The sequence below is a fragment of the Marmota monax genome, unplaced genomic scaffold (assembly GCF_021218885.2).
Source record: "Marmota monax isolate L192 unplaced genomic scaffold, Marmota_monax_Labrador192_F-V1.1 WCK01_AAM20220418_F8-fsc00018, whole genome shotgun sequence".
NCBI lineage: Eukaryota > Metazoa > Chordata > Mammalia > Rodentia > Sciuridae > Marmota > Marmota monax.
Window position 1 is genome coordinate 23,122,345 of NW_026692201.1, and position 26,815 is coordinate 23,149,159.

General features: G+C 33.9%; 1 protein-coding gene across 2 annotated transcripts in view; it reads left to right on the forward strand.

Annotated features, from left to right (window-relative positions):
* The window catches only part of Lnpep (leucyl and cystinyl aminopeptidase), a 90,149-nt gene that overhangs the window by 40,791 nt on the left and 22,543 nt on the right, over positions 1-26,815 (forward strand). For both annotated transcript variants that reach the window (XM_046428904.2, XM_046428913.1), the window contains exons 3-11: positions 58-196; positions 1,340-1,471; positions 6,410-6,530; positions 7,406-7,560; positions 9,316-9,429; positions 10,862-10,993; positions 17,033-17,164; positions 19,288-19,448; positions 19,663-19,751. In XM_046428904.2, coding sequence (XP_046284860.1) covers positions 58-196; positions 1,340-1,471; positions 6,410-6,530; positions 7,406-7,560; positions 9,316-9,429; positions 10,862-10,993; positions 17,033-17,164; positions 19,288-19,448; positions 19,663-19,751 — 1,175 coding nt within the window. The remainder of the gene's footprint in view (positions 1-57; positions 197-1,339; positions 1,472-6,409; positions 6,531-7,405; positions 7,561-9,315; positions 9,430-10,861; positions 10,994-17,032; positions 17,165-19,287; positions 19,449-19,662; positions 19,752-26,815) is intronic.

The window sequence follows — 26,815 nt, forward strand, 5'->3', positions numbered from 1 at the left end:
GATGCCTTTGTATAGTAGGTGGTCAATAACTTTTGGATTGAATTTGCATTTTTTTAGGTACTTTGCAGCAACTCAGTTTGAACCCCTGGCAGCAAGATCTGCTTTTCCTTGCTTTGATGAACCAGTGTTTAAGGCCACATTTATCATCAGGATCATAAGGGATGAGCAATACACTGCTTTATCAAATATGCCTAAGGTACTGTGTGTTCCTTGAATGAAAAATTTTTGCTCTCTTTCTCTAAACACACTTGAATTACTTAAAATACTTAAATAAGTTTGAATATAGATATTAGTTGGAATCAGTTGGGAAGTCAGCCTGTGGAGCACTTGAAAGAGAAAGATTTGCTGAACCTAGAAAATAGGTGTAGGAAATGCAAAGTGTACTGAAGTTGTGCTGGTATTAATAGTGTGAAGTAGTACAAGATCAGAGACAGTGAATTTGCTATTCAAAACAGTGTTATTTGATTTTATTTAATCACAATTGTTCTTATAATTTTACTAGTAAAGAAAAAAATGACGTCCTTGTAATTTGGAGGTCAACAACAAGAATAGGAGCCTCTTTCTTGAAGCAGCGGGGTGAAATCAATTAGAGTAGTTCTAAATAGAACCCATGAGGTCATTGGTTGTCTCAGACACCTGAGGGACTGTGTGCGGCCTGATAGAAGCCTCCTGGAACCCATGTGGCTAGTGGGGAGGAGCAGCCATACCCAGCAAGTCATGGAGCCCACCCCTCTAGGCAGCAGCCAACATGGTCTGTACTTAACTAAGACTGTACTCCAACAGCTCCACTTCGAGCCATACTCCTCACCTTAGTCTTTTTCTGTAAAAGGTGGATGCCAACTTGCTTAGTATCATGGTTGGGAAATCCTGCAGTTGCAGGATTTGTGACTTATCATCTTCCAGCCCACTAAGTCTTCATAGGAGTATTCAACATGGCACTCTACAAAGCCTTTTACATCATCCGAGGGATATCCCAGATGTAGTTTCTGCTTCTATGGATGTATTCATAGCAGTAAAGTGGAACCCTCCTAGGTTGTATAGAAAGATTTGTGTTTTAATGAAGTTTTAAAGATGAGAAACAACTACTTATATTTATTTAAAGCCATTTTGGAGCTAAAAATTCATGGATTTTGCTGTACTCAGTATGTTCTCACTACGAAGGATGGTAGAACAAACTGAGACTAAGGGCGATGCTCTGTCTGGAAACTCATGCTGAGATTAAAATATGCTAGTATCTTCACTTTTTATTTCCTATATGAATGTTCAGTTTCTCAGTGTCTTTGTCATTGTAATTCATTCCTGCAGTTACAGAGCTGTCATCTTTTCTCTTTGCCTGTAGAAGTCGTCAGTCCTTATGGAAGATGGACTTGTTCAGGATGAGTTTTGTGAGAGTATGAAGATGAGTACTTACCTGGTTGCTTTCATTGTGGGAGAGATGAAGAACCTGAGTCAGGATGTAAATGGAACCCTGGTATGTTGATGTGGTAATTGTCCGAAAGCCTGTTTCAGAGTGGGTTAAGAGGAATTCTGGTTTTATTGATTGCTTGTGATGGTCTTATGAAGAGAAGCAAGCTTTTAGATCATGCTCAGACATTTTATACCACAAATATTGTTTTACTTATTATTAATTCTACTATTGGTTTAATAACTGAAAGTAAATAATTTTCAAGTTTCTTCATTTATAAGAGAAATCTAGTAAAACATCATTACTAAAGTTTCTAGAACTGTACAATATAGTGGTCACTAGGCTTATATAATTATTTAGATGTAAATTAAATAAATTTAAAATCCATTTTCTCAGTTTTATTTGCCACATTTCAAGTATTATAGTAGTGTTCCTGTGGCTACCATATTGCATAGATTGAAATGATTAGACAGATGCTGTTTTTTTTAAAAAAAAAACAAACCCTGGGATCCAGGTATTTATTGGTCAGTGGGGCTCAGCCCCAAGATAAAAACAAAAAACAAAACAAAAAAACACCTCCTACTCGTTATAATAGCAATCATTAAGAATACAAAAAATAATAAATGCAGGCAAGGATGGGGGGCGGGAAAGATACACTCATACATTGTTGGTGGAACTGCAAATTAGTACAACCACTCTGGAAAGCAATATGGAGAGTCCCCCAGAAACTAGGAATGGATATGGCCCAGTTATCCCACTCCTTGGTATTTCTTCATAAGGTCTAAAATCAGCATATTTTAGTGATACAGGCACATCAGTGTTTATAACAGTGCAATTCACAGTAACCAAATTATGGAACCAGCCCAGGTACCATCAACAGCCATAAATGAGATTATGGCATTTCTGGTAAATGGATGGAACTGGAGAATATCATTCTAAGTGAAATAAGCCAGACCCCAAAAGTCAAGGGTTGAATGTTTTCTCTCACATGTGGAAGTTAAACCAAAATAAGGGGGGAAAGGCAAGGGTAGAAAATCTCATGAAAATAGAAGGGGGATCAGTGGAGCACAGGAAGGGGACTAAGGGAGAAGGATAGATGGGAAAAGGGAGGAACTGCAGAATGAAATTGACCAAACTATGCTATGTACATCTATGAAAATACCACAGTGAATTTCACCTTTATGTATATCTATAAAGCTCTAATTTAAAAAGAACTATAAATAAATAGTTGAGGAGGAGAGGGAAAGAGGAAGTACTGGGGTCTGAAGTGAAACAAGTTATATTCCATATTCAATTTTTTCAAAATGAGCTGTGTTATTATGTGTAACTATAATGCACTAATAAAAACATTTTAAAAAGAAAGAATGAAAGAAGAAAAGCAAATCCTGATTGAGTTTATTCATAGAAAATGAGTAAGATTTTTAAGGGTCTGATTTATCTACATTTTGTCAAAATTCATTCTAGTAAAGTAATTCTGTTTTTCTTTGTCATTGATACCCATTTTTAAATGATTATTTGATTATATTTTCATACTCTAATTTTATAGCAGAGACCTAATAAAGCGAATATTTTCACATAAAATAAATAAAGAAGAATAAAGGGCTCTTTTAAAGTCCCCCATTTCCCTCCCTCCTTCCCTACTTCCATTCTTGCCTCGTCTTTCATCTTCTATGTTGGCTTCTTACTACCTGTAGGATGACATTCAAATTCATCATTCTGATATTCTGATATTCAAGGCTGCCCTTACAAAGCTCAATTATCTTTCCAGTTGCTCCAATGTTAATTCTCCCATACAGCCAAGATAAATTATTCATAACACACATATATGCCTCATTTGTGTGTGTGTGTGTGTGTGTGTGTAGAAAGAAAGAGATTGAGAGAGAAGAATATAAGGTATAAGTTGGATTTTTTTTTCCTTTTGCTTGGAATAGGAAGAAACATGGTGGTTAAATATGAACCCTGGAATCTTCCTGGATTAAAATCCCTCTTATACACTTTAATAACTTTGAACCCTTAAGAAGACTACATTCTAATCCTCTGAACATCACCTTTTACAATTCTAATATTACACACACACATACACACACACACAGACACACAACCATTTATTATAGATATAATATATATAGTGTACATTTTATTTTTATCATATGTAAAATCTTTTGCATGAGATATAAATATTCTCATTTTTAGTGCTACCCAGTAGTAAATGTGTTTTTTAAAAATTAACATTATACAAATAAACAATAATTTTATTAATTTATTCTGTTTTTTAGGAAATATGGAAGAATGTAACATGTGGAATAATTCTGTATGTTAATTGTGGGCACTTGTTTATAAACTTTTTTTTTTTTAATTTTATATGTTGACTGAGGATGAAGCATTAGATCCATGTGACTGATGAGGAAATCATAGAGGTTAGATTGACCTGAGATGACATATCAAGTTATAGTCAAAATTTTACTATCCAATAGCTATGCTGTGTCTTATACCAAATTACATGAATAACAAATGTAGACATGGTGACCAGAACTATTCAAAACTTGGAGTGTAGCAAAGGATTTTTGTTATGCTAAAATGTTGTAATCTTTAGACTGCCTTCTATTTTATAATATTTGACACGAGTTCAATTTAACAAGGTCAAGGATTAAGGCAATAGGGATTTTCTTATTAATGTGAATCTTACCAAGCAACTAAAAAGTCACGGTTGACTGTAGATTATTACATGTGACCTGTAATAATAAAGACTGTGTCAGAGGCTTGAAAAAGAATATTTGTTATTTCTGTTCATTCTTCATTCCTTAAATCTCTCCCTGCCTTTAAGAATGCCAGAATTACCTGTAAAATTCTAGGCCAGTTGTAAATGTACTGTTTTATTTGTTTGTCTTGAGGTTTTTGTTTTGTTTTTTGCCACTGCACTGCCTGCCTTCATTTTTATTGTACACAGGTCTAATTGCTAGAAGCAAAACTTAATCATGATTAGTCCCATGTGGTGTCTGTCCACATTTAAAAGAATCTTCAACTGTTTTATCCATGTGGTTAGAATTTTAATATTCATAGAAATATGACTCTGTTCAAAATTTCCTCAAAAAACATTTCTACCTCAAGTGTCTTTCCACCAGCCTGGGACATTATGCACAATTCATATTATTCTTTTCCATCTAATCAATCATTTTGAATGGACTTATTTCTGTTTGTTTATTTTAGGAATGTATGCTTTTTTGTTGTTCAGTTATTTGTTTGGGAAAGTCAGCATTTTTCAGAAAATTTAGTATGAAACCTCTAATATTTTCTGTCCCTATACAACTTGCAGTCCATAGTATTGTTTTGGTGGAGGGTGGGGCTGAAACTTGATTGTGCTTTTGCTTTTGTTAACTAATGTTCATTTTTAATAATTTAAAAAACTGATAAATTGAACCTAACAAATCTTTTATTCCTCAATCCTTTTCTTTGGGAGCTGATCAAGAATATTTATAGTTGTGTTTTTAGAAATCTCCCATAAGGTCCTTGTAAGATGTTGGGCAAGAAGTTTTAACTTGTAAGTCTTGAGACCTGAGTGTCAGTTGATTTCCATTTAACAATTTTTTTGGGGGGGTGGGGGTTTATGTGTTGGGGAGCAACACTAAATCTCAGGCATGCTAAACCTCTCTCTGCCACAGAGCCACACCCTCAGCCCCCATTCAACAATGTTTAGAATTCTCTTACAAAGGCAAGAATGCTATTCAAGACTTTCTTTGCTAAGATAGATTGCTCTGTTTATTTTTTATTTTATTTTTAAAATTTTGTTTTTAGTTATAGGTGGACACAATATCTTTATTTTATTTATTTATATGTAGTGTTGAGGATCAAACCCAGAACCTCACACGTGCTAGGTGAGCACTCTACTGCTGAGCCATAACCCTGGCCCCTTTGTTTATTTTTTACTGCTTCTGTTGTTCTTAGATTAAGCTTGATAATAATTATAATGATTAGATGATTTGTTTCTAGTAAGAACTCTTAGGTATGTTCTTTTAAGGAAAAGAAAAAGAAGTAGAAAGGAAGAGAAAATACCGAAGTACCTTCTTTTTATGATCATTTTATTCCGGAAATGGGAATAAATGAACCCTTTCATCAGATTTCAGTTTCATGTACAGTCACATCGTATGTATTTAACTTAGCATTTAACCCTTAAAAGAGAAAATACCCATTTAAATAATACAGGTGATTCTGTCTTCTTTCCCACTTATTACATGTCCTGCAGTGAATGGGCAATGAGACACATGAACTGTTATTCTCTTAGTTGTTTTCACTTACTGTGTGCCATCAAAATGTGTTTCACATGATTTATATATAAATATAAAAAATGGGACATAAAAACAAGCCCCGAATGAAAAAAAGCAAAGAATAAGTTGTCCCAGACTGAAAGAAAAATTGTGGCCATACTTTTGAAAGAGAATATTTTTATTTATAATCCGTTTTCTACAATATAATTTCAATAAATCTGCCATTTTTATTTTGTATGTAAACTTGAGAGTTAACTCTACTAGCAATATGTGACTCCTCTGTATTTAGTGCTTGCTAGATGTCAGTCTCTATGATAGGCGCTGAAAAGATAAAAGTTAAATACATATAATGTGAATGTAAATGAAACTGAAATCTAAGGCTCTTCATAGTTTGTAAGTAAAGAAAGAACTGCAAGTAATGGGAGAAGACAAATATCAAAAAATTTAATGGGCAAGTGCTTATAAACTGCTATAAAATGACCAAACCTAATTTACTTGGGATGTTATGATAGTTTCAAAAAGAAAAGGAATTAGTAAGGTATTTTTTGAACATTGTTGTATATATGGAAGGAACTTACTAAACTCTATGGGGACTAAAAGAATTGTAAGCAAGAGTTTCTGTCCTAAAATATCTCATACAACTGTGTATTTCTTAGGTATGCCAGTCCTGACAGTGCTCACCTGAATATTGTGGCATTTTAATTGTATCTCTCCTTATATCACATATAATGTTTCCCTTTAGGTTTCGATATACACTGTGCCAGAAAAGATTGGTCAAGTTCACCATGCCTTGGAAACATCTGTGAAGCTTCTTGAGTTTTATCAAAACTATTTTGAAATTCAATATCCACTTAAAAAATTGGGTAAGAATCACCACACTTCTGATTTTTACTGCAATTGTAATAAAGATTTGTATTGTAAATGTTTTTTAGAGATAGTTTTTACTAAAGTTACTTTAAAAAGCCCAGAAACATTGTTAATGCTTTAAAAATTGTAATTATTAAATTATTTACATTCTATGAATAAAATAACTTGGAGCTTAAAACACTTATAAGTTATGGGGCTGTCGCAAAGGTACTATGTAAGTGCGATTAGCTTAAGGGCTTAGTCTGAAATTTGACTGACTTCCAAGAAATTTTGTAATTCAAATAACAAAAACTGCATAATGGGAAATCAGGAGAGCAAGAGAACTTTAGTACTCTTCAATGTAGAGCTGTTCCTAGAGAGCTCAATATGGATGGGCCCTGAATTTTGTTCCTCTTGCTCTAGAAAGCTGATTGGTTGTGGAGGCATTTTTTTTCCTTTGGTAAGGGACAGTGAGTCACCTGAAAGGAGGTCAAATCTTTCTCAGCTGACAACTAGTTAAGGAGTATGGAGAGCAAGAATAAGGATGGTGCATGCCTGTAATCCCAGTGGCTCCGGAGTCTGAAGCAGGAGGATCAGGAGTTCAGAGTCAGCCTCAGCAAGGGTGAGGCACTGAGCCAACTCAGTGAGACCCTGTCTCTAAATAAAATACAAAATAGGGCTAGGGATGTGGCTCAGTAGTTGAGTATCCCTGAATTCAATCCCTGTACCAAAAAAAAAAAAAAAAAGGAATAAGGATGGTTCCACTTTCTAAGGAGTATAAAAATAACTCACTGTCTTCACCATGATAAGCCAATGAATAACATATTTTGTTTTAATTAGGGGGTGTGCCTTATATGAGGAAAGTTATAACTTTTTCCCCTGTTATCTCTAGATTTGGTGGCCATTCCTGATTTTGAAGCAGGAGCAATGGAAAATTGGGGTTTGATAACCTTCCGAGAAGAGACTCTTCTGTATGACAATAATACTTCTTCGGTGACAGATAGAAAACTGGTCACTAAAATCATTGCTCATGAGCTGGCCCATCAGGTATTAACAACCAGTGCTCTTACGTCTTATAATTGTGTCTACTTCGTATACTAGAGCTTTAGAGTACATGTAGATGTTACTAATTATTCAGCTTTTTTAAAAAATATTACCTTCTCTTATAATAAAAAGGCACTTTTTTAGCACAAATTTAATTTCCAAATGAAAATGTTTTTGTTTGTATAGGATGTTTAAAGCATTTTAATACCTTAAGATTGGTAATAATCTCATTTTACAGATGAAGAAACTTGAGAATCTGCTTAAATAAATGATTTGCCCAAAGTCACATGGCTAATAAGTAGTAGCATTTGGGCTTGAAGTCACTGTCTCTTTGAGACCCTTTTCCCCTAACAATTTATAGCTTCTCAGTGTAACTTTTTGTAGATGGGTTCCCTAAATTGCACTTTCTCTGACAACTCTTAAATCCACAGTTGTTAGGACTAGATTTAATTTTTCTTCTTCTGCTGGAATGGGGTTCTGTGTTAATGTAGGAGAGAGAGGTTCTGAGTAAAGTGTGAAGGCATCTTTATATGACACAGAGAAAAAGAAAGAAAATTTTGTGAGTATACAACATGCCCTCTTCCTCAATACCTTGTCTCTGCTTGGCTCTGGATGTGAAGTCCTTGCCAGGGTTGTGTATGGTTCAGGGTGTCATGAGGGGCCCCTTGTGGAGGAAGACCAGGAAAGGAATTGGTCTGCTTACTGTCTACCTACACATCTGTGTAGGACTTGGTAGCCTCGTGAAGACTTCTTGGCAAGCTGGAATATGAAGCATTTATTCACTGTTATAAATGGGCCATAGATAAAAGGTGTCTTTGTGGATTCTTCTACATCTATTATTTCCAGGGCTAGCCATTGTCACTTGGGGAGTATTTCTCTCTTATTTCTTCTTTAGGACTTATAAAACATCTTCCAGTGAAACAGGGTTTAGCATAAGTCTTAGACAATTTTCTGTTATAATTCTGTAAAGTGTTTTGTTTTAGTATCTTGCAACTTGATTTTTGCTGCTAATTTTAAATAAATCATAGGCTACCTTAGCTAAATTGCACACCTTACAACCACTTTTTATTTCAAAGATTTTTAACATACATTTTTTAGGGGAGTCTCATTATTTTTTTCTTTCTTTTTATTACTGCATAGAAGAAAACATTTAAAGATGTTCCCGATTTCGTCTGTTTATATATGGCAACTTTCTTAAAGAATGTTATTTGAATTCAGGTTTGAATCATGCAAATGCTATCTCTGACTTGGCCAATTGAGAGAAACCTAAAGCATGGACCCCCTGACTATAGGAAAAGCTCTCACATAGAACGAAACTTTCTTAGTTAACCTGCATGGTTGTAGATATAATGGAAAATAATACTATTAACTTAATATTAGAAAGTCAGTTTCATTATCTAGGAAACCTCATTTCCATGAGGTAGCCAAAAAAGTTTTTATATCCCTATTTGGCATGTTATATAGCCTGTTTTTAAAATTGATGAATATACTAATAAATATATTAGTACTCTTTCTTGCTTTTTTTTCCATTCAGTTAAGGTAAACTATTAAAAGTTTTATTTTACTTGTAAAGGAAATTTACACAACTTTTACAAATCTCTGATTAATTCAAGTATAGTTTGTTTGAACTGTAATACCAGTATATTTTTAAGATATCTTAATCTGGTTATGGACAGTTAATATGACAGTTCAGCCAGTTTTTTGAATATTCCTGAGAATGTAATTATCATGTTGGTTGGGACTTTGTTTTTCCCACAGTGGTTTGGTAATCTGGTAACAATGCAGTGGTGGAATGACCTATGGCTAAATGAAGGTTTCGCCACTTTCATGGAGTATTTTTCTTTGGAAAAAGTATTCAAAGAGCTCTCCAGTGTAAGTATAATATTTGTCTTACTTGGAATGCTAGGAGGAAAAATAGTCAAGTTATGTTTTCTTTGCATTTGGAGAAATGAAAATGTTTCTAGAAAACTATACTAAAATTCATCCTTGTTAATGATATCCATACCTTTTTGGAAATTTGACAATGAAAATTACACTTTTATTGATATGTTTCACTGAAATTATGTAAGTTTATATGTTTTTGTAATTAAAATGAATATTTTAAATTGCTTTCCTACATTCTGTTTTTAACAGGTATGGCTCTTCTGCTTGATGGGATTTAGATAAGGTTGAAAAGCCTTTTTTGCAAAGCAAAAAATTTTTTTTTATCTCGTCTATAAAGAGAGAAGAAAATTAAGACATTTTATAGTAATTATATCACTCTGTTGTCACTACATGAATACATTCTTATAATAGCAATATATAACTTCATACAAACAGATAATTTGTCCTGTTATGGTACAGACCATATTTTGTATTTCCCAAAAATGTGGAATATCCTTCCATGATAGAGAGACCTAATAATGTTGTCACTGTTATTAGACTCTGGAGATATTCTGAATTTAGGGACATTTGAAAACATTAAGCCATGATGTGCCATATTTTGCCAAAATAATTCAAGCTATGAGTGGAAAAGTGTAAATATTTTTTTCAACCCTTAAATTCAGTGACTTTCTGTTAAATTTCCTGGAGAAATGAGCCAAGACTGCTTTAAAGCAAGAAGTGTTCTTTGAGCTTTTAATCTGAAGTTTTTGTTTAGGACTTGTTAAAAAATTTCAAATAAAAGGAATTAATTTTTAGCTAGAATACTAAATAAGGCATTCCGAATTTGTATACCCTATTTAATTAAGCAATGAGATATATAGTTTCACCACTTGGTGGTGCCCAGAATTTTGAAAACCCCCTAATATGTATTCTTTGGGAGCTCATCTGCTGAACTATCAAGAGTTCCTACTGTTTAAGAGATATTTTACTTTAATTGGTTCTCAATTAAGAGAAATGTATATTGTCTTGTTAAAAATCCTGTACTATCTATGAGAAACCAGCTTAAAGACCAAGTTTTTTTTTTAATTTCAGTTTTTATTTTAAAAATTAACTCTAGCCATTTTAGAATATTTATCTTGGATACCCACATTTGGCATTTGTTTACTTTAGTAATGGGCTCTTAACTAATCTGTATTCTCCTGTTTAGGAAATGCTGATTTTCTTGTGACTAGGTTATAATTATACTTTTAAATTTAAGGGATGTGCATTGAGGTCATAATCTTTCTGGATTTTCAAAAGTTTATATTCTGAAATTTAGCATAGCCAATTGTTTTTTCATCATGACTTTTAGTAATAATTAGCAATAATATCAATAACTGCTGTACTTAACCTTTGCCTTGGATACATTCATGATATCCTAATCTGTTTAATTTTTTACTAGTATGAAGATTTCTTAGACGCTCGATTTAAAACCATGAAGAAAGATTCGTTGAATTCATCTCATCCAATATCATCATCTGTTCAGTCTTCAGAACAAATTGAAGAGATGTTTGATTCTCTTTCCTATTTTAAGGTATTGCTACGCAGAAAGAAAGCAACGGCAGTAGGCTTCAAGTTAATTTCATAATGTCAGCCAGTTGCATGATTTAGATTATTTTAAAAATTAAGTGAATATTATTTTCAGATAGCCTGCTAAACTTTAAATGTTTAAATTTTTAGCATTTGTATCTATTGAAATTTTAGTCTTAACTTTTTATGAGGTTTCCTTTATCTGTCTCTATTTTTAAAGTTCTGTGACTAGTTCTCCAGGCAGTTACCAAGATTATGTGGCAATACATCCTTCAAAGTTGATTTATGCTACAGATCTGCAAGTAGAACATGTTCAGAAAAGGACCTAAGTAAGCCTGGAGTTGTGTTACTCAGCATTGAGTTATATTCTAAAGTTAGGATTACTAAAACAAGTAAGCAAAAAGACATTTTAACTATTGAAGATTATAATGCAGGATCAGAAAGAAACAAGCTCTAGGTTCATGGATGAAGAAAAGATAAAAAATTAGGAATCCCATTAGGATCACTATAAGAGAACAAAGAAATCAAGAAGCTATCAGCATCATTGTTTTGAGGGCAGGGGTGAATGTTATTTACCTCCTCATTTTGGCTCTTGAATTAATTAGTTAATAAATTCCTGCAATAGAGCTGGATGCAATGCTGTACACCTGTAATCCCAGCAGCTCAGAAGGCTGAGGGAGGTGAATCAAGAGTTCAAAACCAGCCTCAGTAATTTAGTGAGGCCCTAAGGAACTTGGTGAGACCCTATTTCAAAATTCAAAAATGAAAAGGGCTGGGGATGTGGTTCAGTGGTTAAGTATCCCTGGCACAACAATAAATAAATAAATAAATAAATTCCTGCAGTAGATAGGGAATAAAATACATAAAACTTAAGATATAATTCATATAATCAAAAAACTCAAAATTTAGGAGGTGAGTATTTGTTGACCAGGAAGAGAAATAATGTATGCTGAAGTGGTAAAGAAACTTTTTACTTGGGATGCTGAAGAGAGATTCTTTGGAGGAAAATAGGAATTCAAATGAGTTAAATAATAACAATACTGGTTAACAGGAATGGGAGAAACAGGGTAGGACGAGAATGAAATAATGAGGGACCACTGTCAGGCAAGAAATGCTTATTTAGAGATAACATATGACTGCAGTGGAAGCCACATGTGGAGTACAGAAAGATGAGAAAGGTAGCAAGGCCCAGTTGCAGAAGTTCCTGAATGCCATCAGGAGTCCGGATGTTTTTTCTGTATGTAGTGGAAAGCTTCAGAAGATTTTTGAACAGAAGAATTACTTGATTAAAATTACTATTTAGAAAAATTAAATTGGTTTTAGTTTATAAAGTAGATTTAAGTGAGGGGAAGGGAACCCTTAAGTCAGGAAATTGCTTCACCCTTAAGTCAGGATATTGCTGCTGAAGTTTAGGCATGTAATGTAAAAGATACATAAGGTATGGTAGTAAGAGTAGATAGAAAACAATGGGCATGAAAAACTGGGTTGGGGTAAGTACTTAAAGGACTTTGTGACGGGTTAATACAGATAAAGAAGGAGGCAGAAAAATGTTTCCCAAGGCCAAGCCTGACTGTGAGAATTATAGTACTGCTAACAAGAAAATCAGGAGTTTCATTAGCCATATTAAATATATAATAGGTTCCCTTTATCTGCAGTTTTACTTTCCATGGTTTCAGTTACCTGTGGTTAATGGTGCTTGAAAAAATATTAAAAGGAAAATTCCAGAAATAAATAATTTGTCAGTTGTAAACTGCACACCATTCTGAGTAATGTGATAAAATCTCTTGCTGTCCTTGCCCTGGTGTGAATCATCCATTTGTTCAGAGTGTTCACACTATGTATGCTACCTGTTAGTAACATAATACCCATCTTAGTTATCAGGTCACCTACACAGTATCATAGTATTTATGTTCAAGTAACCATTATTTTACTTTATAGTGGCCCCATGCACAAGAGTTGTGGTGCTGGCAATTCACATATACAAAACAGACACCATAGTGCTTCCTTTAAGTGAAAAGATGAACCTTCTTAACTTAATATAGAAAGAAAACAAATTATGTGCTGAAGTTGCTAAGATCTGTAAAATAAGACATTTTGACAGATTACATTCACATAAGTTTTATTTGACAGTATATTATCATTATCCTAATTGTTCATTTTATTATTAGTTTTTATTGCTGATAATCTCTTACTAGGCCTAATTTATAATTTAAACTTTATCATAGTTATGTATATATTGGAAAAGGCATAGTATACCCAAGGTTTGGTACTATCTATGGTTTCAGGTATCCTCTGTGGGTCTTAGAAAGTATCCCTTGTGGACAGGGGAAATTACTGTATTTCAGTTAGAGCTACTGCAGTGATGTGTGTGTGTGTGTGTGTGTGTGTGTGCGCGCGCGTGCGCGTGTGTGATGCTGGGGATTGAACCCAGGGCCTTGTGCAGGTGAGACAAATACTTTACCAACTGAGGTATATCCCCAGCCCTACTGCAGTAATTTTTAAAGCCTGTTCTGGAACTTTCAATAAGGAAAAATTTTAAACTTGTGGTTCTGTTGTTGTATAGAACATACTACCTTTAATATAGAACTTAAACAGAGCAGTTATTTTAGGATGTATTGACAGAGCTCTGTCTGCCTCCAGTACCTTCCTTCCAAATCCAGAATTCATTATCTCCTGATCATGTTGTTTCCACAGCATATTTAACCTCTATTGATATGGTAACTACTTGTTTCAGAATTGAAAATCTGGCAAATATCTCCCATCATTGAGAAAAGCAGGAAACTGAGTAATATTAATATTTTGTGTAAGAAAAAGTAAATGACAGTAGGGAATGTGTTTGACAAACATGTTCTGTTTGTTCTTATAATCATCAAACCCAGGTACTAATGGAGGTATCTTATGAGGATTCATTTATGCAGCAAGTTTTACAAGTATCAACCTTACACCAGCTATTGTTCTGGGTACTGGGGATACCACAGGAAACAAGCTAGACTAGCTTCTGTGAAGCTTCCATTTCAGGGGTCAAAGATCGAGACAGACACTATACAGATGAATGAATAAATAGGTGTTATGATACCAGAAATAAAACATGTAAGGAAATGAGAGTAACAAAGCAAATGTTGGTCTACATACCACAATTGGGGAAAACCACTTGAGAGGTGATATTTGTATACTATTTGAGGAATTTTGAGGGGAAGAATGTATCAAGCAGAAGTAACCAATGTATAGAGTTTGTGTACAGAAAAGAGTTAATGTTGCAGGAATGAGACTGCTATCTTTTGAAAAATCTGCTTGCAAGACTGGCCCTTGGCTGGCATCTGGGAATCTGGATTTTGGAAAAGTTTTTATCGTTCCATGATAAGAGTGGCCTGCTGTGCCCTCAGTTGTACCAACAATGTTGTTTATGCTAAACATTCTTGCCTTTCCTTGAGTCTGGAATTTTGATATATGCCAGGTAGAGGATACCTCTACAGATAGTATCTTGGGTGCTGAGTCTCTAATGAGCATTCCTGGTAGAAAATATTTCACATATGTTATCCTGTCTTGCTGGAGGGAATAAATATATCCTGTATGATTGCCCTGGGAGAGGACTCCTGAAGGTTTGAACCTAGTTTTCTCTTGACTTTATCCCATGCAACTTTTCCCTTAGCTGATTTTACTTTGTAACCTTTTACTGTAATAAATTATAGCATGAGTATGACTGTCAGCTTTGTTTTCTGAGTCCTCCTAGTGCATCATCAAACCTGGGACTGGTCTGGGGGAGTCCCATATAGCTTGAGATGAGAGATTGCTTTCCATGTTCAAGCACCTGCAGGGAGCCAATATATCTGGAGTAGAGGAAGAGGAAAGGAAAGTAGAAATGAAATCAGAAGAATTATAAGAGATCAGATCATTGTAGAGTCTAAAAGGAGGCCATGGCAAGAATCTTGGTTTTATTCTAAGTGAAATAAAAGGATCCAGGAAAAATCATGATAGATTTTATTTGTAAAAGATTGCTCTAGTCTTCAATAGCACATGGAATCAGGAGCACTAGTTAGGAAGTCGTTGTAGTAGGACTAAGGTGGCAATAGTGAAGGTGATGAGATATGGTTGGACTTGAAATATTTATACAAGTTGATCCAGTAGAATTTGCTAATGGATTAGATGTGGAATATAAGAGAAGAGTTAAAAACAAGGTTTTTATCCAAACAGCTGGAAAAAAAAATGTATTTGCCATTTGCTAAAGTGGAGAAGACCACAGGAGGAGTAGAACTGGTGAAAGAAGGAAAAAAAATAGTTCAGTTTTTCAGTATGAGATGCACCTTAGATATACAAATGGACCAAACTGGCAGTTTGATGAGTCTGGGATTCAGAGAGGAAATATGGTTGTATATATGTGAATTACAGAGTCATTTAAAACCCCTGAAGTTGAGAAGATCAACTAAGAAGCAAATTAGGTAGAGAAGAAAAGAGATTTAAAGAGAAAATGCCAGGATATACACCAAAATTTACTCACTGGGATGATGAGAAGGATCCAGCAAAGTAGACTAAGTATGATGCCAGGGAATAGGGAGAAAGTCAAGAGTGAAATCACAAGGCCAAGTGCATAAAGACTTTCAAGGAATACTGCCAGTGGGTTGATAAGTGAGTCTGAGAATGGACTTTGGTTTGGTACCAGAGAGTTTAATAGTGACCTTGATAAGAGCACTGCCAGTGAAGTGACGGCTAGCAGAGGGCTCAAAAGAAAATGCAGACCACATTTTTGAAGAGTCTTACTATAAAAAGAGAAGGGGCATGAAATGCAGTGATAACTGGAGAGAGCGTGAAGTTAAGGAAAGGTGGGGATTTTTAAAATTTGTTTAAAATTAGGAATGCTAAATAGTTTTTATTTTGTTAATGATAATGCTACAGTACAGAGAGGAAAAGTGGTGATATAGGACAAAAGGGGAATTGTTTTGGAACAAGAATGAGTACTTAAATTTATAGAAAAAATAATAGGTATAAAATGTAGGTCATTAAATTTATATGTGCTGATAATCTTTTATTTTAGTTTCTATTTGCTGTTGGACAGCATTGCATTTATTTTTGTTTATTTTTATGTGGTGCTAAGGATTGAACCCAGTGTCTCACACATGCTAGTCAAGCACTCTACCACTGAGTTACAGCCCCAGCCCCTGTACTGATAATCTTAATGAATTAATACTGTTACATTTTTATCAGAAGTGAAAGTCATTCAAAAAATATTAGTGCCTATTACTGGGCATTGAGGTTCTATTTTAATTACTATAGTTGAGTTTTTTTAAATTATTCCCCCAACTGGTGTAGCTTAAAAGAGGAAATAAATATATAACCAATGCAGAAAGTAATATAAATTGCTATTGAAGATGGACAGAAATGATTACTATTTCAAATAAGGAAAGGCTTCACAGAGGAGGTGGAGCCAGAATGATGACGTGTGCATGAGTGAATATAGTATGGTCTTAATAGTTGCATGGCTGGTTATGAATTATCAGTGTATGCTTGCTGCTCTGTACATATTTGAAGTGACTCTGTAGGAAGAAGAGAGATTCTGGCTACTTCAGCAACATGGCATACTAAAATTAGAAAGTAATGCACTACCTAGAAGACAGGCTTTTGGGAATTCTGCTGATTCATTGTGTCTGTAGCAGTATATGCTCACAAATGGAGCTGGCACTTCAAGAATTGGGTATGGACATAGGGATGCCACAGAAAATTGAGCATGCTCTTCTATTAAAATATGAAAACTGAGCATTTCAACACTAATACTGAAACAGTAAGTGTGCTGATAGACCACGTAGAATGGCTCATGGAAAAAATAGTACACATGAATATGTAACTCCATTAATTCTTTTTCAAATTCCTTAAAATAAGTTTAAGACATTTGAACATAATCCACATCTAGCTATGAGATAGTATAAGTACATTGAACATGTAAAAGTACATGTTCAGAATGTTTTGAATATTAGATTTTCGGTTCTATTGCCTATAATATTCTATTGTTTTCTTCCATTTTCCTCACTTTTTTGTTTGTTTTTGAAAATAGGGAGCTTCCCTCTTGTTGATGCTGAAAACTTATCTTAGTGAAGATGTATTTCAACATGCTATCATTCTTTACCTGCATAATCATAGCTATGCATCCATTCAAAGTGATGATCTCTGGGATAGTTTTAATGAGGTGAGTGGCCCAAATAATTTTAAGTTCTGTCTTCTTACAGTAGGAGCTCTTCTGTTTATATTTTTATCGCATAAGCAAATAAGTCTGTGGTCGCAAAGTATTTTATAATTATTTAAGAGAGAGAGCTATGGTATATCAGTTATACAATTGGCATAAAATATTTGTGAATTTAAAGTCATGAAATGAAAGTGCTGTGCTTAATTGTTGAAAAAAAAAAGGTGGGTTTCCATACTTTATTCTCCATTCTTACTTTGTTAGGAAAAGGGAAATTGTCCCATATTAAAGGATATTACTGTATCTTTGTTATTTGATTTTCTAAAAAATCTCTTTTCCTAGTTTTTTTTTTCTTTTTCTTTTTTTAATCTCCCATTTACCATTCTGTATTGTCCCCTGTAATCTCTTTGTCTTTTGAGTCCACATTCCTCTAAGTAGATGATATGTCACAGGCTAACTGCCACAAACTGTATGCTGCCCTAGGATCGTTTAACTCTTTGGATTTTGTTACCTACAAATATTCTAATATATAGTGTAGTTAGGTAGATGTTATGCATTAAAGCAGTCGTGAACCTAGCCTGCTGCATGAGTGTATGTTGACTGTACAACATTGACAAGCATTTTAGTTTTTTACTCTGATCTAGATCAGTTGTTCTTCATGCTCTGAAATATTGCATGAAATTTCTGGCCATATTTCCTAGGAAAACCACAAATCATTGCACATTTTCAAAGTTTTATGAATGTTGGATTAAGAACCCTTGTTTTGGCTCCTTTCCATATGCTTTTTCTGCTGCTACCCAATGTGAATTCTGGTGTTTTCTAGCTGTTAAGTTTTTGCTCAAAAGATATTCCTTCCCTACTCTGAATTCTTTTTGAAAGGTTTCAGTTCTTATTACCTAACACTTGATTCCAAATTCTATAATTATATAGTAGCATTTCAGTTGAAAATCATGTTTTTTACTTAATACCCATTATCTTATCTCTTGGCATTTAGAAAATATTTCCGTCTTCCTCACTGACTCCAACTTTTGGACCATAGTGTAGACCCATCTCAACCTGGTCCATAACATTATACTCAGCTTTTTCCAGCATCCACATCAAATTATGCATTGGGCTCTTCACTTCAGTATTGCTTCAAACACTCCAAAGCATGTTGCTTTCCTTACCACCCTCTAGTCCATAAATAAGGAGGCCAGAGCCACTAGAAATATAAGAGTAATATCACAATGAATTTGGGAAGAATCACTTTATCCTTTTGTGCTTTAAATAGGCATATGGTGATTGAGGTAAGGTTTGCATAGTAGCATAACATGAATTTATCTGCATGTGACTTCATTGCTAGCAATCCAAATCTAGATTTAATCTAGAAAAATAATTTCAATCATAAATTCAGCCCTTTTCTTTGAAGAGACAATTGTTCAAAAATTGCTTCCTAAACATTGATACCAGTCTTAGGGATAGTGGCATTAGAGATCTGCAAACATCTGACAATAGATTCTACATTTTTCAGATAAGTTCTTGTGTTTTCTGGGAAAGACTATATGTGTGACCATCAAAAAAGTTTACCAGTATTCTCTAAAGAGACTTAGTCAAGAGAACCGACTGCTGCTCCTGCTGCTGCTCCCTGGCTAACACGAAGCAGAGCATAGGAGAATGAAGAAAGTTTAGCCTCAGTTGATTCAAGAATTGAACAGCAATTCTTTCCATTCTAGAATACATATCATTAGTCATATCTTCTAAATGTTAGCATTGTAACCTAAAAGAGCACTTCTACTTTCTTAGGAATTTTAATTTTAAGGAATTTAGGAATTTTTTATCTTAATGAAACCTGTTAGTTCATTAAAAGCACTAAAAGCACATGCTGCTTTTTGACACAGTGCCTCTCTCACACCCTCAGTTTTCAGTCAGTTCTGTTCCAGGTTTCTTTTCTTTTAGAACTTTCTTGTGTACCTAAATTAGATGTGTAAACTCAACGCAGTGTTAATGCTTCTTTTTTACATTAAAATTAAATATTGTCTTGATAGAATGTGCTCGAGAACGAGACAAGGGTACAAATAAAACTGTAAAAATTTTAACTAATTTTTTATCTTTAAGTAAAAATACCTTATTCTTTTTTTTTTTTTTTGTAGGTTACTAACAAAACACTAGATGTAAAGAAAATGATGAAAACATGGACCCTGCAGAAAGGGTTTCCTTTAGTGACTGTTAAAAGGAAAGGAACAAAACTTTTCATACAGCAAGAGAGATTCTTTTTAAATACGAAGCCTGAAATTCAGCCTGTAGATACAAGGTATATACTCTTTGTTTCTGTGTTGTGTCTTTTGTATCCTCAAATGAAGTATATTTAAATGTTTTGTGATCATACATTCTAATGAAACTTAACACGATTATCCTTCTCTGGGAAAAGCTTAAATTTCTCCTTTCTATCCCCAAACCAAGAAGTCATGTGTAACTAAGTGAAATATTGGGAAGAGATATAACCTTACAATATCTTCTTTTTACAGTTACCTGTGGCATATTCCAATATCCTATGTCACTGATGGAAGAAATTATTCAAAATATCGATCAGTATCACTACTGGACAAGAAATCAGGTTTGAATATAACTAATACCTTCCTAAAAAAGAAATTGCTAATAGCATAATTTAGAAAATCTGACCAAAGAGCAAATCAGACATTACACTTTCCAGTGCATATACCCTGTCAACTTATTTTATGAATCATATATCCAAGATGTGATTAAAATGAGATTGATTCTATGTTCACACAGAATTGGTCTTTAATTATAAGAAATAAGGTACAAAAAGTCACAGGGAATGTTGCTGGCAGTCTTGACAAGAAATAGCAAATGTTTTATTTTTATTTCCTGGATAAATATTTCACATTTACAAAATAAGAAGTAATAGAAACAGAGTAGTTTATTAAAGTGTTATCTACTGTCTACTGTCTAGGGATGGAATATAGCAATTGCATTTTAACAAGAATCCTAGATGATTCATATATATAATATAATAAAGCCTGATTCATGACCTAGATTTAGAGCAAATAATTATTATAATATGTATTACAGATGTAGCATACCTTTTTTGCAAGGAGAAAGTGGAGCAGGAAACTATCATAACAAGGAGAAGGGAGATAATGAAATGTGAACGTGATATAGGTTCCAAAATTTAAAACTTTTAATCTAACATGACATTCAAAATGTTTCAGATTTTGAATCATTTCAGATTTCTGAATTAGGGATGCTCACCCAGTAAAATCTAGGCAAATAGTTCAAAAACCAAACAACCGACCCCTGCCAAAACTCCAATATAAAACATTTCTGGTCCCAGGCTTTTCAGATAAGGAATGCTCAATTTGTACATGTTGACCTACAAGCAAAGCAGTCTATTAAAAGCAATTGAAATGTGTTTTCTGCCCATCTGTTAACAACCAATGTGATAAACTACACCATGTATCCTAAAAATTTCCATCCTATAAGGGTTATGTAGAAATCAGTAATGATGTTTTTAATTTATGAAAAAGGGAAAACTTCTTTGAATTTGGATGCAAATGTACTTAGGATGAAGGAGATGGCTTTTTGTAGCCACATTGTCTTGTTCACTACTTGGCTCTATCATTTATTACATGTGTGATTTTAATTGAATCATGTAACCTCTCTAAAATCTCAATCCCTTGACTATAGAATAAAGATAGTAATTATACTTACTTTATAGGGTTATGATGATATTGCCTGGCAAGAATTATGTACTATAAAAAAGCAAGCTGTTATCATTGCTGTTCTTTTTCAAAAAGTAAACTTTTAAGCATAGTGTATCTGTATCACAAAAAACTGAGGAAATGAAGAACAAATGTTATCCTATCATAACTATTATCATGATTCTTTCCTTTTTTTTTTTTTTTTTTTTTTGGTACTGGGGATTGGCCACATCCCCACCCTATTTTGTATTTAGAGATAGGGTTTCACTGAGTTGCTTAGTGCCTCCCTTTTGCTGAGGCTGACTTTGAACTCATATCCTCCTGCCTCAGCCTCCCAAGCTGCTGGGATTACAGGCATGTGCCACCACACCTGGCATTTCTAGTCATTTTTAAAATAAGTTTTTCACTTGGTTGAAATCATTATGTACATATGCCTTCTTAAAAAAGATATATACAGGGGCTGGGATGTGGCTCAAGCGGTAGCGCGCTCGCCTGGCATGCGTGCGGCCCGGGTTCGATCCTCAGCACCACATACAAACAAAGATGTTGTGTCCGCCAAATACTAAAAAATAAATATTAAAAAATTCTCTCTCTCTCTACCTCTATCTCTCTCACTCTCTCTTTAAAAAAAAAAAAAAAAAAAAAAAAAAAAAAAAAAGATATATACAATAATTGACATAACCTTCCCTTATTAAACATCTGATTCATCATTTGTCCTTTTTTTAAAATAAATTCCCCAATAAAATTTTTGGCTCTTTAAGTTTTTTCCATTATATAAACTTATTAGGAATTCTTCTCAAAAATGAAGACTGTGTCACCACTTGTAATTCAATACATGTGACTACATTGTCCTTCTTCTGTGGGATAACAGTTGAATGCCACTTGAAATATATGAATGTGCCAGTTTTATTACAAAACTGCAATGAAGTGTTTCTATAATAACAACAACAGTTTAAACTCTAGGAACAGTTGGTGATGTCACCCTATTTTGATTAATCTAGTGTGGCTAGAAGATTTAAAAAATGCTGCCTTCTCTGGTGTAAAACAAAACTATAAACTTTAAGTGATACTTGGAAAGACACTCTGACCACAGAGAGAGTAAATGAATTTTTTTCCTTTATCCAGCATCACAGCCAAAACATGGCTGCAACATTTAAAATAAACGTATAAGGATAAACTTAGCAAACCTCCTGATATTTTATTAAAATTTTGATGGTATTAGAAATAATTGGTCAATAAGAAAAATCTTTTTGTCTATTTATTTTAGGTCAGTTTACATGTGAGCTTGTTTAACTCTTTGAAATTCATACTGCATAGATTAGCTCACAGTTTCCTGCTTTAGATTTCTCTTTCTTAGCCTTTACTGGATGTTCTCTTCTTTATTCTTATTTATTTATATGCAGTGCTGAGAATTGAACCCAGTGCCTCATACATGCTAGGCAGGCGCTCTACCACTGAGCCACCACCCCAGCTGTTCTCTTCTTTTGCTGGTCAAAAATTCTTTCAACAACTCAAAACACGTCATACTGCCTCTCATCTCTGGGTCTTTGCATGTGCTATTTACTTTTCTTGAGAAGTAACCTTGCCTCCTTACTTCCTGGATCTCCTTTTATCTTAGCTCAGCCATTGCTTGCTCTGGGAGGACCTCGCTTGCCCCAAGACATGGTAGATGTCCTATTTGTGTTTTAATAACATCCTTTACTTCTCCACTTGTTCTACAAGTACTGTTTCACTTAATGTCTATTCCTATGTTTGATATATACCCCCATTGAGGGTAAGGATCATGGCTGTATGAGTCACTCTTATAAACTTAGCACTCAGTAGACGAATAAAAATTTATCGAATGAATAAATGTTGGTCTGTAATGAGATGACTCAATTTCAGATGTAACTATAAAAATATAGAAAACATATTCAAAATATGATGAAATATTTTATTGCCCTTTATTTGAAAATAATCTCAAATTCTTTAAGGGGAATATACAAAATGCCATGTAATATAGTTGGTTTAATCTAGTGACAGAACTTGGCCTATATATGACCCATATATGACTATTACTTCCTCTTCTCAACTGCTTATTTCCCTTGCTGCTGCTGCTGCTCTAATTTCTGCCAGTCAGGTTTTGAGAACCCACATTGAAAATTTTTTTCTTACAAAAAATGTTTGATGCTGAGGGCAGTTGAATTTCCTTGATTTCTATACTCCCACTGAGAATTACACTTACTTTAATTGAATTTTCATTTTTTTCCTATTCAGAGAGGGTGACTTCAGGCCTCTGCTATAAGACTTGACTATAGCTTATTATTTTGATTTGTTAAATCTATAGTATATTAACTGATATTCTATTTCCAAGGTTGCTGGTGAGTTAGTTCAGTCATATATAGGAGTTTATATTTGGTCAATGTCTTTGTTAATTTTCCCCATATGTATGAATTTTAGACAGTTATTTGTGTGCATAAGAAGACCTAAATGTGACCATTTTTTCAAGGCTACATGTCAAAGAAATTACACTAAACCAATGTTTCTTTCTCCACTTTTTTTTCCCCCTTCCTTTCCTTCTTTTATCCACATCTTACTCAAATGTAACCTCTTTAACTATAGGAGATATTTATTTTAAATCTAACTGGAAACATTCACATTTCTGAAAGTGTATCATTGTTCCAGAAATATTTTTGTGAAACTAAAAGACATGTGACGTATGGAAAGACACTTGGAAAAAGAGAAGAAAAGGAATATAATGACTAGGCATGGTGGCGCACGCCTATAATCTCAACAGCTTGGGAGGCTGAAGCAAGAGTATCTCACATACAAAGCCTGCCTCATCAATTTAGCAAGGACCTAAGCAGTTTAGTGAGACCCTGTCTCAAAATAAAACAAAAAAGGCTGGGAATATGGCTCAGTGGTTAAGTACCTCTGGGTTCAATCCCCAGTAAATCTACCCCACGCCCCGCTGCCAAAAGAAAAAGAAAGGAATATAATGAAGATATTCATCATGTGCCATTCTCTGCTCTTGCCCTTTTCCTAATAAAATAAAAGAAAGGAAGGTGTATTAAAGAATATATTAACAATAGGGGATGTAGTTCAACTGCATGTATTATGCTAGCCCCTAGAAGTAAATCAGATATGAAATTTTGTAACTATTTGTAATAAAATATGTTTACTGTTTCAGTGCTTTAATGTTTCTTTGTAAAACAGTAGTTGATTTTCATAGTTCATTAAAAAAATGGCTTTTTTAAAAATCACAGTTAGATTACTTCATCTGGGTTTCTTCCATCTGAGTTACTCTTTTTTACTACTCAATGGACTGTGAAATTTGGACTGTTAATCTGTTAATGATTATAATAAATTAAAAACATATGAGTATGGCCTCATCCATATTTGAACTGCAGGATGTAGTTGCCCTTCCTTGTATGCAGAGCTGTTACTTTTGATACCTGTGGTTTTAAGGTCCTCCATTCTAGATCATTCAGAAGACCCAAAAGGGACTAGTTTGTTGATGCTTTAAATGATAACTCTCTATACTATTGGCTGCATTGTTTATGTTCTGTCAACTTGATGACAGTAATAATTTCAAATACACTCCCAGCTGGGTTTCTCCTCTCTACCATCTGGAATTGGCTAGGTTTACAACAGGGCAGGTTGCTTATCAGCCAAGATACTCAATATTTTATAATTTTTGTGTCCATCCAGTAGAACTATTGCCAATCTTTGTCTCCCTTTTTTTGGGCAATGGAGATTTGGGGCTCTGTAGCCCTTCCTCCTAAGGTCTTCTCTTGGAAAAAGCTTTATAGGAGATTGTTTGGTATCTGGAGAATGTTGATATTTTTTAGATTATCTCATGATAAAGTTAATTTTATTAGTCATAGGTTTATTAAAAATGATTTCAACTTGGAGCAGCTGCTGTTGCCATTACAAATACTCCTTAGAAGTGCATTCTGCCCTGGAAAAGAAATAAACTGATTTAATCTAATTGATCTTTCCCACCTGCTGCTATATCAGCAGTACAACAGAAATGAGTATGGAATTTTTTAATGAAAAAAAGAAAAAGATTAACGGATATGTCCTGTTAAGACTTGATCAGAATGTCTTTTTTCATAGAGTTGGATTAATAAAGATATTAAATGAATCTGATAAACTTAAATAATTCATGCTTTTGAAGTTGACAAACCCTAAAGCTTCAGATACTAATAAATAATCCTTGAGTTTACAAGGATTCTCAAGCATTTTTATATACAAAAACAATTCACTAAAATTTAGATGATGAAAAAATTTAAAGTCTGTATGTTTCAAAATAGAAGATTGTTTAAACTGTGGTAGGTCTTAAAGTGGAATGTTATGAATCTTCATATGCACTTCTGAACAGTGCATATGAGAACAATGGAAAATGGAGGGATGATCTGATAGGTGAAAAGCAGCATAAATATAAATACATATAAATCCACTATATGAAATTGTAGTTAGTTAAAGCATACATGGGAAAAAGCTAGACAGGCAATGCACTCCAAAATGCTATCATTATCTGAATTTAGATTACTTTTCTTCTCTTTTCTTTCTCTCGTAATTAAAAAAAAAAAAAAAAACTCAAAGTATTGATTACTTTAAAATGGAAAAATAGTATCACAAATATCTACAAACTTTATTTACATATGATAGGAAACTGTTTGCCATGATATAATCTTTATTAACTCTTTCATTACTTCAAAGATGTTTTTGAACATCTGCTAGATACACTGTTCTATGGATTGATAGATTAGCAGGGAACAAAATAGTAAACCCATGGGGCTTATATGCGAATAAATAGTAAATGTCAAGATGCTTAAAAGCATACCCCTATTATGTTGAAACCATAACCTTGTTGCCAACTTTAAGGGACATTCTTGTTTAGTAATTTTAAGGATTTTTTAAAAATTCATACATATATCTTGTAATCAATTAAGCTTTTCATTATTTGTATATCAGTTGAAAAAATTGGTTAGAAATTTTTAACAATTCTCTCAACATATATATGTGTGTATGTAATATATATATTATCATATGACATGTATGTGTGTATATATGTGTGTATATGTGCATGTATGCATATATACGTATGATATGTGTGTGTATATATATATGCATATATATATATGTGTGTGTGTGTGTGTGTGTGTGTGTGTGTGTGTGTGTATGCTATAAAAATGGTAGGGATCCAAAAAGCACATATGGCTTTCTATTATTTGTACCTAATGAAACTATAAGCCTTCCCTAATGTTATTTCGCTAACTTTGAATTATGTGACTTTTCTGAATGGCTTTGTTGTTCTTCCTCTCTAACTTAACAAAAGACTGAGTGGTGCATGCACTTATCTCTCTGTTTTTCCTTGCTGTCCCACAGTACACATACTTTCCCTTTCTCTCCCTCTCTCCTCCAGCTGTAATGAACTACGACCTGTTCACTGCAGGGGCACTGTGGACACTTTCTCTGGGCCTTGAACACATAGGGTCCCTACTGAACCTTTGTCACTTGACTAACATCTACATAATCTGAAATCACTTACAAGAATAACAACTTAGACATCATTTCTTCTGAGAGACCTCTCCAGACTTTTCTACAGGATGAAACATTCTGCGTGCTTTTACTGAATTTCATATTTTCTTCCTCCATTGATGGCACTTATGTGACATTGTGCTTATTGGGCTACATTATATCATAAAAGCAAAGATATATCTGCCTGTTCACCATTTGCTCTCCAGTGCCTACCCTAGAAACAGCAATGCCCAGTGAATAAATAATCCTTAAGTGAATGAGTGGCAATCTTTGTTAACATGAAAATAATTGCACCAGAAGACCGGCATTCACTTTCTTAGTAGAATGATTAAAAATAAAAATATGCTATATTAACTATTAAAGTGCCCATTTAACTTTCTTTTCTTATATTTCCTTCTCAATGTTTCTCTCACTCTCTCTCTCTCTTTTTTTG